The sequence below is a fragment of the Gymnoscopelus braueri genome (genome assembly GCF_963280865.1).
Source record: "Gymnoscopelus braueri genome assembly, chromosome: 15".
Lineage (NCBI taxonomy): Eukaryota > Metazoa > Chordata > Actinopteri > Myctophiformes > Myctophidae > Gymnoscopelus > Gymnoscopelus braueri.
Genome location: NC_137620.1, coordinates 48,083,537 through 48,099,096, shown reverse-complemented (window position 1 = coordinate 48,099,096; position 15,560 = coordinate 48,083,537). Strand labels below are relative to the sequence as shown.

At 38.7% G+C, this 15,560-nt stretch overlaps 2 protein-coding genes across 2 annotated transcripts in view; both read right to left on the bottom strand.

The window, feature by feature from the left end:
- Positions 1 to 15,560, bottom strand: part of LOC308102372 (uncharacterized protein) — a 1,220,233-nt gene that overhangs the window by 992,724 nt on the left and 211,949 nt on the right. The gene's annotated exons all lie outside the window — the stretch shown is intronic.
- Positions 27 to 11,761, bottom strand: LOC308102177 (E3 ubiquitin-protein ligase TRIM39-like; the record flags this gene model as incomplete). The annotated part of the gene is made up of 5 exons (XM_080451777.1): positions 27 to 770; positions 3,392 to 3,441; positions 6,886 to 7,038; positions 10,671 to 10,767; positions 11,515 to 11,761. The coding sequence occupies 5 exons, from the start codon at positions 11,759 to 11,761 to the stop codon at positions 211 to 213; spliced, it is 1,107 nt and encodes a 368-aa protein (XP_080307903.1). The 3' UTR covers positions 27 to 210.

Genomic DNA, 15,560 nt, shown 5'->3' with positions numbered 1-15,560 from the left:
TGGTTAAGGTGGTTACACTGATTTTGATGCTATATACATGAATGTCCCTGAGGACCCCCTGGAACCCCCTCAAGGACCCCTGGGGGTCCCCAGACCCCACATTGAGAACCACTGAATTCATGGATCTATACATCTATACAATATTCATGTTTAAATGTGTTAGACACACAGAGCCCCCCCCCCACACCACACCTGTTCCTGATTATTACATTATGATACATCACCCTGTCTGTCCTCACACAGAGACACAGAGGAGTCAGTGTCAATCCCAAACCCAGCATAGAGAGGTTCAGTGAATGTGTTCTGGAAGGTGTAAATGTGTGTCAGAGTGTCCTCTAACACTCTGTAAAAAGACAGAGACCCTGCAGAACAGTCTAGATACACTGCTACTCTGTTGGTGTCAGAGGGACGGACAGGAAGGAAAGTGTCCTTACTATTGTGTGTGACATAGTAACTGTTACCATGGTGACCATCTCTACAGTGCAGACTCCAGGACTTGTCATTGTATCCAAGGTGACAGTCATCACCCTCTCCTTTCCTGTTGATCCCTCTGTAAGTCACTGCTATCTGAACGTGTCCACTCCACTCTACCTCCCAGTAACAGTGTCCAGTCAGACCCTCTGAACACAGAACCTGGACCTTTCTATCAAACCTGTCAGGATGATCAGGAGGACGCTGACTCTCTTCCATCCGTGTCGCCTTCATGTTGTTCTCAGACAGAGAGAGGAGATCACATGCTGTGTTTGTGTTCAGAGTGAGATGAGAGAAATCTGATGAGAATAAAACACACAGTAAATTAAAAACATCATTCACTGAGTGACACACACACACACACACACACACACACACACACACACACACACACACACACACACACACACACACACACACACACACACAGCTTGTAGATCTGATACTTTTGATGCTTGTGTAGGAGGTCAAGTAGGACGTTAACCCTTTCAGACCGGGTAAGTCTGTGTCTTTTTAGGTTTCTTTGGGCTATTCAAAATTAGCAGATCTACAAGCTCATGGCGCGGCACCGAGTGCCGCGCCATGAGCTTGTAGATCTGCTATTTTTGAAAAATCTTGAAAATTTGAGCAAATCTTTGAATATATATATTTTTCAAAGAAAACATTTGTAACTCAAATCTTTGCTTCTAAAAATGTCTTCTAAATCATAACAGGTTTTTGAAAAAAAAAAAGTTTCTATAATCAGTGGTTCTCAAACTTTGTCAAGGACCCCCACAATTATATGAATTTTGGCCGCGGACCCCCACCTCAAAATATTTGGTTCCAGGGACCCCCAGAAGTCTTAACAGAGTAAAAAATGTTTGCTATGGAAATATATATTCAAAGATGTGAACACATTTTCGCGATTTTTCAAAACAATAGCAGATCTACAAGCTCGTCGCGCGGCACTCTAGATCTGCTATTTTTGAATAGCCAAAGAAATGTAAAATGACACAGATGCATTCTCGGTCTGAAAGGGTTAACTTAGGTTAAAAGTCATAAAGTTATAATATGGAGATCAGAGGTTTTAGACGTTTGTGAAAAAGCTGTGTCTAAATATAAAGATAAATGTAAAATAACACAGAGATGCTTTCCAGGTCTGAATGGGTTCATTAGCCAACGTGTAGAATATGGAAAACAAGGGGTTAAAATGAGTGTGATGCTGTATGAACACATTTAGCTGGGGACCCCCTGGAACCCCCCAAGGACCCCTGGGGGTCCCCGGACCCCACTTTGAGAACCATTAACCACTTTAACCCTTCATGGACCGGAGTCTCCCAGGGCTCTATATTTGGTCTGCTCAGTTTTTCCAAATCTCTGTCGAAAATAGAAGATCTACAAGCTCACAATGCATCACAGCATGAAGCGTTGTGAGCTTGTAGATCTGGTATTTCTGATGAACGTTCACGTATTAAGACATGGTTAACATTGGGATGCAGGGGTTTAAGTGGTTGATGGTTCAAATAAGGTTCTTTGAGGAACCATGTGTGGTTGTGAGCTTGTAGATCTGATCTTTTTCAGGGAACATTTTTGGTGTAGAGGGGAACAGAGCCCTGAGGAACTCCAGTCAGTGACGTGGGTTTAAGTATTTAACATACAAAATAAAAATAATTAAATAAGGTTTTATTAAGCTCATAGCGCGGCACCGAGTGCCGTGCTATGAGCTTGTAGATCTGCTATTTTGAAAAAAAACTTAACATGCAAATCTTTGAATATATATATGTATCTTTAAAGTGAACATAACTCAAATCTTTGCTTCTGGCGGTCCCTGGAACTAAATATTTTGAGAAGGGGGTCCACGGCCAAATACATATAATGTTGGGGGTCCTTGACATGAGAAGGTTTGAGAACCAGGATTTAGAAGACATTTGTAGAATCAGCCTCAGGTCTTAATGGGTTAACCACTTAAGCTCTATTTCAAATATAGTGAAAATATCAGATCTACAAGCTCACAACGCATCACACCGCGGTGCGTTGTGAGCTTGTATATCTGATATTTTAACTATATTTAAAAAGTTCTGATTTTATATATTTCTTTTTTGGTTCTAAATTTCAATACAACAATGCATTGATTTATTTTAAAAAAAAGTGCTGTAATAGTAATAGGTACTTTTCAATACTAGAGTATTTACTTGAGTAAATACTTTGTCCACCACTGATTTTCAGGACAGGGAATATTATCATTAAAAAATATTATTAGCAAAGATTTGAGTTTAACATGTTATATTTATATTAAAAAAATCACTATTTTCTAGGTGAGTTGCAGTGGTGGAAAAGTACTCAAATGTTTTACCTAAGTAAAAGTATCAATACTGCAATGTAGAAATAACCTGTTACAAGTAAAAGTGCGGAATTTAAAATTGACTTGAGTACAAGTACAAAAGTATTGATATCAAAATGTACTTAAAGTACCAAAAGTAAAAGTACTCATCATGCAGAATGCCCAATTTTCAAATGTATGAAATGTATAAAAAATATTTTGAAAATAGCAGATCTACAAGCTCACAATGCGTCGCATCACAGCCCATTGTGAGCTTGTGGATCGACTATTTCAAATGGCCGAAATGTATATAGGGCTGAAGTGTATGTTTTGTAATAATAATCTGCATCTACAAAGTAACTAGTAAGTAAAGTTTTCAAATAATTGTAGTGGAGTAAAAGTACAATATTTGCCTCTGAGATGTAGTGGAGTAGAAGTAAATGTACTGACAATTGGAAATACTCCAGTGAAGTAAAAAAAAAAAAACTCAAAATTGTACTCAAGTACAGTACTTGAGTAAATGTACTTAGTTAGTTGACTACAGGGAGGGAGGGGCCAACAGAGTATAAAACAATGTATAACATGTTAATGTGACAGACAGACAGACAGACAGATACTCACATCTTGTCAGGAGTTGAGGTTTAATCCAGTGTTCTCCTCCATGATTCACACTGTAGGAAGTAGAACAACAATGAATAGTGTTTTATCACTAGCAGGCTTGATTACTGTAATGCTCTCCTGTCTGGTCTTACTAAATAAACTATTTTACAACTTGTCCAGAACACACCAAACGGAGACACACATTACACCTATTTTAAAGTCCCTGCATTGGCTGCCTGTCAGTTTTAGATTTTAAGATCCTTTTAGTGGTTTTGAAGTCATTTAATGGGAATGCACCTTCCTACTTGTCAGCAATGCTTCCTCAGTACGTGCCCGGCAGGGCCCTTAGATCCTCTAGCGCTGGTCTCCTACACATTCTACAGACTAAAACTAAAAAGTATGGAGGAGCAGCTTTTAGCTATTATGGTCCCACGCTTTGTAACAGCCTGCCGGGGGATCTGAGGGTCTCTGAATCTGTGGACATCTTTAAATACATCTTAAAACACATCTTTTTAGCATTGATTTTACTTATTTGCTGCATTTCTCTTCCTGTTTCACTTGTTCTTTTGAATTATTTGTATTTCTTTTAAATACATATATTTATATGCATCTCTGCTTTTTTTTTCGTTTTTAAGTCTTTAAGTCTCTGAATTGTGCTATTTAAATAAACTTTGATTGATTGATTGCTTGATTGATTGAATTGATTGAAATCAATGTCTAACACAACGTCTCCACTACCTGACATTATTATTATTATTATTATTATTATTATTATTATCATTATTATCATTATTATTATTATTATTATTATGTACACCACAGTGTTTCTCCTAACATTATGTTGACCAGGCAGCCCGTCCGGCCCGGCTTGGAGGAGAGGGTTTAGAAATGTGTTTAGTTTTTACATTTATAAAGTGTATTTTCATTCTCCTACCATAGAATGATGAAATGATCTAAATCACATCTAAAAGTGTGATTTCATTTTCAAAGAACGCTGATATGAAGAGGATGTAATTACAGTTTCTGTCTCTATGTAAAATAACACAGTTCTGTTCCTTTTGCTATGACACACACACACACACACACACACACACACACACACACACACACACACACACACACACACACACACACACACACACACACACACAGGGCATTAACGAATAGTGATTTATGGTATTCGAATTATTCGACCCAAAAGTATTCGAATAGTCGATTATTCGGTTTGATAATAAAAAATATATATATATATATATATTTTTTCAATGGCATTGATGACTCGACTCAAGGAATGCGAGTTGACGTCACACCAGAGCTCACAGCTGCGTGTCTGCTCTAGAAAAGCCACTTTTTTTTTTTGAATAATCGAATAGTGGTTTGATAGTCGAATAGTCGGTTTGATATTCGAAGATTCGAATATTCACTATTCTGTGAATGCACACACACACACACACACACACACACACACACACACACACACACACAGGGCATTAACGAATAGTGATTTATGGTATTCGAATTATTCGACCCAAAAGTATTCGAATAGTCGATTATTCGGTTTGATAATAAAAAATATATATATATATATATATTTTTTCAATGGCATTGATGACTCGACTCAAGGAATGCGAGTTGACGTCACACCAGAGCTCACAGCTGCGTGTCTGCTCTAGAAAAGCCACTTTTTTTTTTTGAATAATCGAATAGTGGTTTGATAGTCGAATAGTCGGTTTGATATTCGAAGATTCGAATATTCACTATTCTGTGAATGCACACACACACACACACACACACACACACACACACACACACACACACACACACACACACACACACACACACACACACACACACACACACACACACACACACACACACACACACACAAGCAGGCATCATGTTTTCATGCACTGTAATGGCTGCAGTTAACTTTGTCGTGCGCACCAACGTCGGTTGGTGCGCTGGTATGATCGGTCCGTCTGAAACTCGTCCAGTGAGAAACGTTCCACGGTGCAAAAATAGGTGCGATTAAAATGCGTAATTTTTTTCTGTAATTAATTGATCGAAATTAACACGATAAAGTCCCGGCCCTAGTATTTTTATGATACTTTTTTTTGTATTTTAACCACTAAACCCCTATTTCACGTATAGTGAAAATAGCAGATCTACAAACTCACAACATGTCACATTTGTTGTGAACTTGTAGATCTATTTTCTATTTTCACTAATGATATATTTTTTGAACATTTCTGGAAAATCTTTGCATTTCTTTTTCATGTCAAAATGTTAATGCAGCAATACATTGATATCTACTGTTGAATACTTTAGTATTTAATACAGCATTTATGTATAGAAAAAGGGTTATAGTAAAAGGGTTATGTACAGGTTGTAAGGATCTGGCATTCGTGGAATGAGCAACAACTAAATATGTGAGTAGCGCCCCCAAAAAACATTGCCAAAATCCCCCAATATGGTTATGTTGGTAATCAGTCTCATTTTGAGCGACCTGCCAGCACACATCTGCCAGCAGGTGTGTGCTGGCAGGTCGCTCAAAACCAGTCACAGGTGAGTGACTGACACCTGAGCATGGGTTCTGCAACTTTGTTGAGTTTGTGTTGATGCTCTAAGCAGTAACACTGCCCCCATGGAAAGATGCCACGTTTGTCCCTTCAGGATAAGACCCGTGCAATAGGACAAGTGAAGCTGGTGTTCTGTTATGCAGAGTGACAGCATTATTTGGTGTCAGCCCTGGAACCATTTACTAACTTAGGACCAAGACTAAGACTGGTGAAGTCAAAGGAAGACAACAACCCAAGAAGAGCGGTTCCTCTGGTTTTCTTTCAGAAATTTAGAGGCAAGATTTGCACAGCGGTACCAAAGACAGATGTCAAAGTTGCAGGACCCATGCTCAGGTGCCAGTCACACACCTGCCTGCAAATAATACCAGGGTAAACACCATATAATGCGTAATCTGCGTAACGGAACACCAGCTTCCCTTGCCCTATTGCACAGGCCTTATCATGAAGGGACAAATGTGGCATATTTCCATGGGGGCAGTGTTACGGCTTGGAAAATACACAAACTCAACAAAGTTGGAGAACCCATGTTCAGGTGCCAGTCACACACCTGTGACTGGCACACACCTCTCAGCAGGTGTGTGCTGGCAGGTCGCTCAAAACAAGAGTGATTACCAACAGAAGCACATTGGGGGATTTTGGCAATGTTTTTGGAGGTGCTACCCACACGTTTAGCTGTGTTGCTCATTACACGAATGCCCGATCCTTACAAGCTGTACCTCGTTGTAAAGGTGGCTAATAGACGATAACAATGATACAAAACACAATACCAATCGGTATTATTAAAGGTGTGATATAATCGACCCAAGTTAAGTTTCCGGACTTTTTGTGGGCAGTTTATAATCATGTGGGGGCACAGTGGCCCGCCTGGCCATCCAGTTAAACATTGTAAGGGAAACACTGCACTAACCTACATGGACACAGTCCAAGTCTACTCACTTGAGAGTCTCCAGTGAAGCAGAGAGCTTCTTCAGATCAGAGTCTCCTATGTGGCTGAAGTTCAAGTCCAGCTGTTTCAGATGGGAGGGGTTGAAGGTCAGAGCTGAAGCCAGAGAAGAACAACCTTCCTCTGTGACTCCACAGCCTGACAACCTGCAGAGAAATACATATTTAACAAACTGCTGTTGATGTTCAAGTAGAGATCCACACAGAGAGAAAACACATTATTTACCTCAGGATCTGCAGTCTACAATGTGGACTCTTCAGTGCAGCAGAGAGCTGAACCAGTTGTGATTCCTGCAGAAAGTTGAAGCTGAGATCCAGTTCTCTCAAATGGGAAAGATTAGAGCTGAGAGCTGAGGCCAGGACTTCGCATCCTGTCTGTGTGATGTTACAGCCAGCAAGTCTGTAATTACAGATACATATCTGGATTAACTATCAGAGTTTTGGAGTAAAAACCCAACAGCAGAAAGTCAGGAATAATCAGAAGTAAATCATCTTAATCCTCCAACAGGCAGCTAACTGACAGGCAGCAGCAAGTTCACATCAGATCGACAGACAGACAGACAGACAGGCCTGGTAAGTTACCAGGTATATATACACCTGATAAGACCTAATAATTCCCTATAGCAGCCATGATGGATCACATATTGTAGTTACTGTACCGTATCATTTTGAGAGTGTGGACTAGCCAACACAAACTCGGGCCAAACTCGGACCGTATCATGATTCTACTCAGTGTGGAATGCCATTATGTAAACTTTATTCACTCTTCTTATTATATTCAAACAATAAATAATAAAACAAAACTAATCAAAAGAATGCTGGTTAATTAATCTGACCGTAGTATCTCCAGTTTACAATGTGGACTCTTCAATCCAGCAGAGATGAGCTCCATGAATGAATCATCCTTCATGTCATTATAGCTGAGGTCCAATTCTCTCAGATGTGAAGGATTAGAGCTGAGAGCTGAAGCCACAATCTCATAATCTGTCTTTTGGAGTTCACAGCCAACAAGACTGAAAATGTAGAATACGTAAAATCAGAGATTATCAACACATATTGGATCAAGTTCATGTTCAAGGAAATTAACTAAGAAAATGTCTATCTAGTTAACCAGATATTAACAGGTCATAAGCAAAGGGAACCAGAAAACATAGAAGTGAAAGACATAATCTGTATATTACAGTGTGTAATGCACATGGATCTATGAACTAATTTAGTCATTTCATTAAATATATTAACTTTTTGCTTCTTCTCCTACAGATTGTGTCCAAATCTCACACAAATTGGTACACATGATCTCTGGACCCATGAGACTAAAAACGCATCATACAGAATGTTTACAGTCCATACCGTTCGCCCATAATTGGCCTTCAAAGTTAGTGGGAGGGGCCTATTTTACAAAAACATGCCAAGAAACATGAACAAAACGTCAACACGTTGAATCACACGTTGAGGGATGTGTACTCAACACAGAGCCAAAAGCATTTCCACTTAGACCAGGGGTTCCTAAAAATGTAACCGCTTGTTGCAAAAACATGTTTGGGCCACAGATTTCCCCCCGCGAGATCAATAAAGCTATATCTATCTATCCATCTATCCATCCATCCATCCATCCATCCATCCATCCATCCATCCATCCATCCATCCATCTATCCATCCATCCAAAACATGATGCTTTGGTTGAGCAATCCCCTCCAGATTAATTAAACATGATCTCAGGAGTGATGTGACAATGTGATTGGCTTGTAAAACTAGTGGGAGGGGCCTATTTCTTAAAAAACAAAACGCCATTTATCAGGAACACAAGATCTGATAAACACCACATTTGAATATCATGTTGCATGTCCTCCAACACTATTTATCTATTATATATGAATATCATGTTGCATGTCCTCCAACACTATTTATCTATTATATATGAATATCATGTTGCATGTCCTCCAACACTATTTATCTATTATATATGAATATCATGTTGCATGTCCTCCAACACTATTTACCTATTATATATGAATATCATGTTGCATGTCTTCCAACACTATTTATCTATTATATATGAAGATCATGTTGCATGTCCTCCAATACTATTTATCCCAGAGGATTCCTGGGTCCTTATGGTCACAACCCACGGCCTGCGTCGGGACAACCACACTTGCAATTTCCCGATATAGCAGCTTTCTAGTTGTCTTCTTCTTCTATGGTTATATTTTGGAAAGGTAAACACTGCTCACAGTACTGAGAGGCTTTGGAGTATCGTTTTAGAGTTTATTAACAGATTGTTTTACAGTTTAGCTGTCAACCTCCCTTTTCTTCAATTCATCTTTTATTATTGTTATTATTATTATTATTATTATTATTATTATTATTATGTATTTATTTATTTATTTGGGGGGGGGGGGGGGTACTTTTTACTCAGGTCAGGAACACTCATAGTTTTTATACTACAGTGAGTATTGTTAATGTATACCTCTTCAAATGTAAAGGTCTAGTGGGAATGACTGTCACCCTGTGATCGGACATACGTGTAAAAGGACTAGAATGGAAATAAGTCCTGGACATTGTGTCTCCTCCTCTGGTGGTTATAACTGTAATGTCATTACCTTTCAAATAAACTAAACTAAATCAAATTAATTGTTTATAGGGCCATCCTCTGTACACCCCTTCACTAATGGGATGGTCCATTTCTCAGGTGGTATGGTCCGTTTTGTCATTTTAGGGGCAAGGTCACTTGGCCTTTGATGTTTCCTAACATGTTTTGTGGATTAATTAAACAGATCTCCGAACCTTTTATTGATGTTTACTTAAATCTCCTTGCCATCAACATATGTGTTTCTGACGTCAGCCTACGTCAAGACGTATAGACTAAGTGGGCGGGCAGTAACTCTCTGAAACGTTTTAGGATAATGTCGGCCGTTCCTCGGACTACGCTTCAACTTTGCGTAAACGTTTGTATGTTTTGTTCTATTACACATTCAAGTTATATAAAATGTGAAATCGGTAGTAGTTTGGATTAATTGTGGATATTTGGAAGTTGTCAATGTCGAGTTTAAGAGCACACTAAAATGCGCTGTTTGTGAATGTGTGTGTGTGTGTGTGTGTGTGTGTGTGTGTGTGTGTGTGTGTGTGTGTGTGTGTGTGTGTGTGTGTGTGTGTGTGTGTGTGTGTGTGTTTATGCACAGTGTATGTGTACGTATGTTTGCGTTTAGGCCTACTTTCTGAATTTAGACATGAACAGATTCATCTGGTGAAAATAGACAAAATATGTGTAGAAATGTTGTTAATATGTTTTGTCTCAAATGAATGAAGCCAGATTTATGCTCCGATGGTGAAGTTTGCCGACAAGAACAGATTTACAAGCAGACAACGTGTCACATCGCGACATGTCATTTGCTTGCATTGTTATTTTCAGCAAGGGACCCCGTCTTATAAATTAAGCATTATTTAGCTTCAACGTCTAACTTATACTCTGAAGTACAATGGTACTATTACTTCCCAACCAGAGCAGACCTACAAGCAAAGAACGTGTCGGGATGAGAATATTGAAGATAATTTTTAATGTTAGTTATAGAGGGCAATTATAATGTATGGATGGCTTATTAGCCAGGGATCCTTTTAATAGGACTAGCCTTTATTGCACTTACACACAATACCACCAGTCACTATTTGAGAGTTCATTATTATCTGATATTTTACGTTAACCATCATTTCTACTTATAGTGTTAGGTGTGATGGTAGATTGATTCTCTTCTAATAGGTTTTCTATTCAAATGACTACTAACCGAGCCTTTCTGCTGTTCCTCACAGCTGGGACCAGTCTGGATTTCCCCCATGTTGGTGTGTTGTATTTGGACAGGTCCAACTCATCCAGAACCTCCTCTGACATCAGCAGCATGAAGGCCAGAGCTGAACACTGGCTCTCAGACAGTCTTGTTTTTGGTCTGTCCCCTGACTCCAGGTACTGTTGGATCTCCTGATGCAGTGAGTGGTCGTTCATCTCCATTAAACAGTGGAATATGTTGATGCATCTGTCAGGAGAGAACCTTTGATCATTCATCTTCTTCAGGTTGTCAATGGCTCTCTGGATGCTCTCTGGACTGTTCTCTGTTTGACCCAGCAGGCCTCCTAACAGACTCTGGTTGGACTCCAGTGAGAGGCCATGAAGGAAGCGGACAAAGAGGTCCAGGTGGCCATTCTTACTCTTCAGGGCTTTTTCCATGGCTCTCTGCAAGAAGACATCCAGGGTCATTTCTTCTTCTTCTGCTTCTTCTTTTTCTTTTTCTTTTTCTTTTTCTTTTTCTTCTCCGTCTTCTTCGTCATCGTCGTCGTCGTCGTCGTCTTCATCTTCGTCTTCGTCTTCTTCGTCTTCGTCTTCGTCTTCTTCGTCTTTTTCTCCTCCTCCCAGGAATGTCTTCAGTACCTTTGTGTTCTTCTGTGTGAAACAATGGAACAGGTAGACTGCAGCCAGAAACTCCTGGATGCTCAGATGAACAAAGCTGTAGACTTTTCTCTGAGATTGCACAGTCTCTTCTTTGAAGATCTCTGTGCACAATCCTGAGTACAGCGAGGCATCTTTCACATCAAGACCACACTCTTCCAGGTCTTCTTGGTAAAACATAATGTTACCTTTCTCCAGATGTTCAAACGCCAGCCTGCCCAGCTTCAGAAGAACCTCCCTGTCAGCCTCCATGAGCTGCTGTTGATTCACATCATGACTCTCATGATACTTCTTCTTCCACCTCTTTGTCTGGACGAACATGAAGTGGCCGTACATCTGAGTCAGGGTCTTGGGCAGTTGTCCTGTCTCGTCTGTCTTCACCATGTCCTCCAGAACGGTAGCAGTGATCGAACAGAAGACTGGGATGTGACACATGATGTGGAGGCTCTTTGATGTCTTCATGTGTGAGATGATTCTGCTGGCCAGCTTCTCATCACTGAATCTCTTCCTGAAGAACTCCTCCTTCTGGGAGTCTGTGAACCCTCGTACTTCTGTCACCATGTCAACACATGCAGGAGGGATCTGATTGGCTGCTGCGGGTCTGGTAGTTATCCAGAGGAGAGCTGAGGGAAGCAGATTCCCCTTGATGAGGTTTGTCAACAGGACGTCCACTGATGATGTCACTGTGACATCAGAAACAATGTCAATGTTCTCGAAGTTCATTGAAAACTTGCTTTCATCCAGACCATCAAAGATGAAGCCAGCTTTCCAGACAGCGAGCTGCTCTGCTGTGACCTTCTTTAATGTTGGGTGGAAAGCATGGATCAGGTTGAGAAGACTGTGCTTCTCATCTCTGACCAAGTTCAGCTCCCGGAATGAAAAGGGAATCAGAAGAATGACGTCTTGATTTTCCAAACCCTTTGCCCAGTCCAGAGTGAACTTACGCACAGAGAATGTTTTTCCAATGCCAGCGATGCCCTTGGTCAGAACTCTTCTGCTGGGTTTGTCTCTGCCAAGGAGGAGGGGTTTAAAGATGTCACAGCAGTTGATTGGTTTGTCATGGAGGGTCTTCTTCTTGGAAGCTGTCTCAAGCTGCCAGACCTCATGTTGGTTATTAACCCCTTCACTCTCTCCCACTGTGACGTAGAGCTCTGTGTAGATGCTGCTGAGGGAGGGCACTTCAGTGACGTATGTCACACGATCAAGCCTGTTCAAACTGATCTTATAATCCTTTAAATCCTCCTGCAGACTGACATCTGCTATGAGAAGACAATGAATACATTTTTAAACATTCAGTTTCATTTATAACTTTACATCCTTACAGCTGTGTATGGCTATGCACATTATTAATTAAACCACTTAAACCCCAGCAACGGTATTCTAGGGAAAACTTTCACAGAAAATAGAAGATCTACAAGCTTACAAGCTGATCTGTAAGCTTGTAGATCTGCTATTTTCAGCTAAGATATTTAATGTAGAGTGAAAACAGAACACACTATAAGAGCCCTGAGGGACTCCACTAAACATATGAGGTTTAAGTGGTTAAAGCCCTCCACAAAAACGTACATTTGTTAAGAAAAACAGGTAAAAGAAACAACACTGGATCATTGGTTTTCATACACAGTTGATACATTTAGCATCATTATTTAAACATGGATACTGATGACACATTGTGGACATTTAGTCTGACAATGTCTTCTGCCATTTCAAACATTTTAATTATGAACATGAAATGTTAATTAGTGTACATTGTGTCCAGTCTTACTTTGTCCACTGCTGGTTTGACTGGGTGTCTTCAGTCCAGGTGTGGTTTGAGTGGATGTCTTCAGTCTACTACTCCACTTTCTGTGGAGAAGACAACTTATTATGAATATAGACAATAAAGAGAAAAAAGATACTTATATAATATCAATATATATATATATATATATATATATATATATATATATATATATATATATATATATATATATATATATATATATATATATATATATCAATATATATATATATCAATATATATATCAATATATATATATATATATATATATATATATCAATAGCACTCCAAGGATGAAAATATAATTAATGTCAGTCTGCAAACAGAAACAACATGTTTTCATGGACTTTTTCATCAAAACTGATCTGTCCCTGTTCAAATTTGCTTCCATAATGACGGACGGTGCCCTAGCCATGGTGGGCAGTGCCAGAGAGCAGTAGGTAAGTACATTACAGAACTGTAAAAAAATCATCTCAAGCAGTACAGCAACTAACGATGGAAATAAAATCATGCAACATTTGCAAAAGCTTGTTCAAATAATAACGTTTTAAGGTTGTTCTTAAAAATGTCCACAGAGGCTGCAGTTCTCAAGCCATGTGGAAGAGCATTCCAAAGCTTGGGAGCTACAGCCTGAAAGGCTCTGTCACCTTTTGTAATTCAATTTGTGTTGGGAGCTGTTAACAGACCCTGTTCAACAGACCAAAGGGGCCTCCCTGGCACATAACGTGGGACCAGGTCGGTTAGGTATTTCGGGGCCTGACCATGCAAAGTAGAATAGTGAATATGAAACTATCATTATATTATTCAGTAGAATAGTGAATATAAAACGATCATTACATTATTCAGTAGAATAGTGAATATGAAACTATCATTACATTATTCAGTAGAATAGTGAATATGAAACTATCATTACATTATTCAGTAGAATAGTGAATATGAAACTATCATTACATTAGTCAGTAGAATAGTGAATATGAAACTATCATTACATTATTCAGTAAAATAGTGAATATGAAACTATCATTACATTATTCAGTAGAATAGTGAATATGAAACTATCATTACATTATTCAATAGAATAGTGAATATGAAACTATCATTACATTATTCATTAGAATAGTGAATATGAAACTATCATTACATTATTCAGTAGAATAGTGAATATGAAACTATCATTACATTATTCAGTAGAATAGTGAATATGAAACTATCATTACATTATTCAGTAGAATAGTGAATATGAAACTATCATTACATTATTCAGTAAAATAGTGAATATGAAACTATCATTACATTATTCAGTAGAATAGTGAACATGAAACTATCATTACATTATTCAGTAGAATAGTGAATATGAAACTATCATCACATTATTCAGTAGAATAGTGAATATGAAACTATCATCACATTATTCAGTAGAATAGTGAATATGAAACTATCATCACATTAATCAGTAGAATAGTGAATATGAAACTATCATCACATTATTCAGTAGAATAGTGAATATGAAACTATCATCACATTATTCAGTAGAATAGTGAATATGAAACTATCATCATATTATTCAGTAGAATAGTGAAGTAGATTAGTTCCAAAGACTGTCAAGCTTTTTCCAAAATAGCAGATCTACAAGCTCATTATGCATCACATTGTAGATCGGCTTTTCTTTTGTATAGTTTGTATGACAGAGGGGGCTATGTCATGTGGTGTGGTGTGGGAGGTGGGGTGGCGGTGGAGTATGGGGTGTATGTGTGTGTGTGTGGGGAGGGGGGGGGGAGTTTTGAGCTCTCAGTGTACAAACGTTTTAGCATCAAAATATACTTTGAGTATTAAGTAAAAGTACTACAGAAAATAGCCGATCTACAAGCTCATAACGCGTCACATTGTAGATCGGCTGCATGTGGTTACTGTAGGTTTTGTATTAATAATAAAATCTGCAAAGTAACAAGTAACTAAAGCTGTCAAATGCTCATTGTAGCGGAATAGAAGTAAAAAAAAGGAAAGTAAAGTAAAAGGACCTCAAAATTAAACTGTGCATTATAAGCACTTGCATAGTACTTGAATACATTTTCTCAGTGCAAATGGAATGAAAGTCTATAATGAAGGATGCTGATAGTTAATGTCTTGTGTCCATTTTGTTTGTACAGAACCAGACTGGGAACACCAGTGTAAAGGACATCAGACACCATAACTTTCCTAAATGACATGAAAATAACTAGAACTGAGCGCATATCTTCACCAGGCTGGGTTGTCTACATGTCCAGTCTTTGACTGATGGCTCAAGAAAGACTTGTAGGCCAAAATGTAAAGTGGGCTGGTATAGTGCAACCATGAAAATATAATAACTACTACTAATAACTACTAATGATACTAACAACACTATAAAACATGTCTTGTGTCATAGTAATTTGCACAACTTAGCATGATCAGACACCATGAGAAGAACTAGATTGA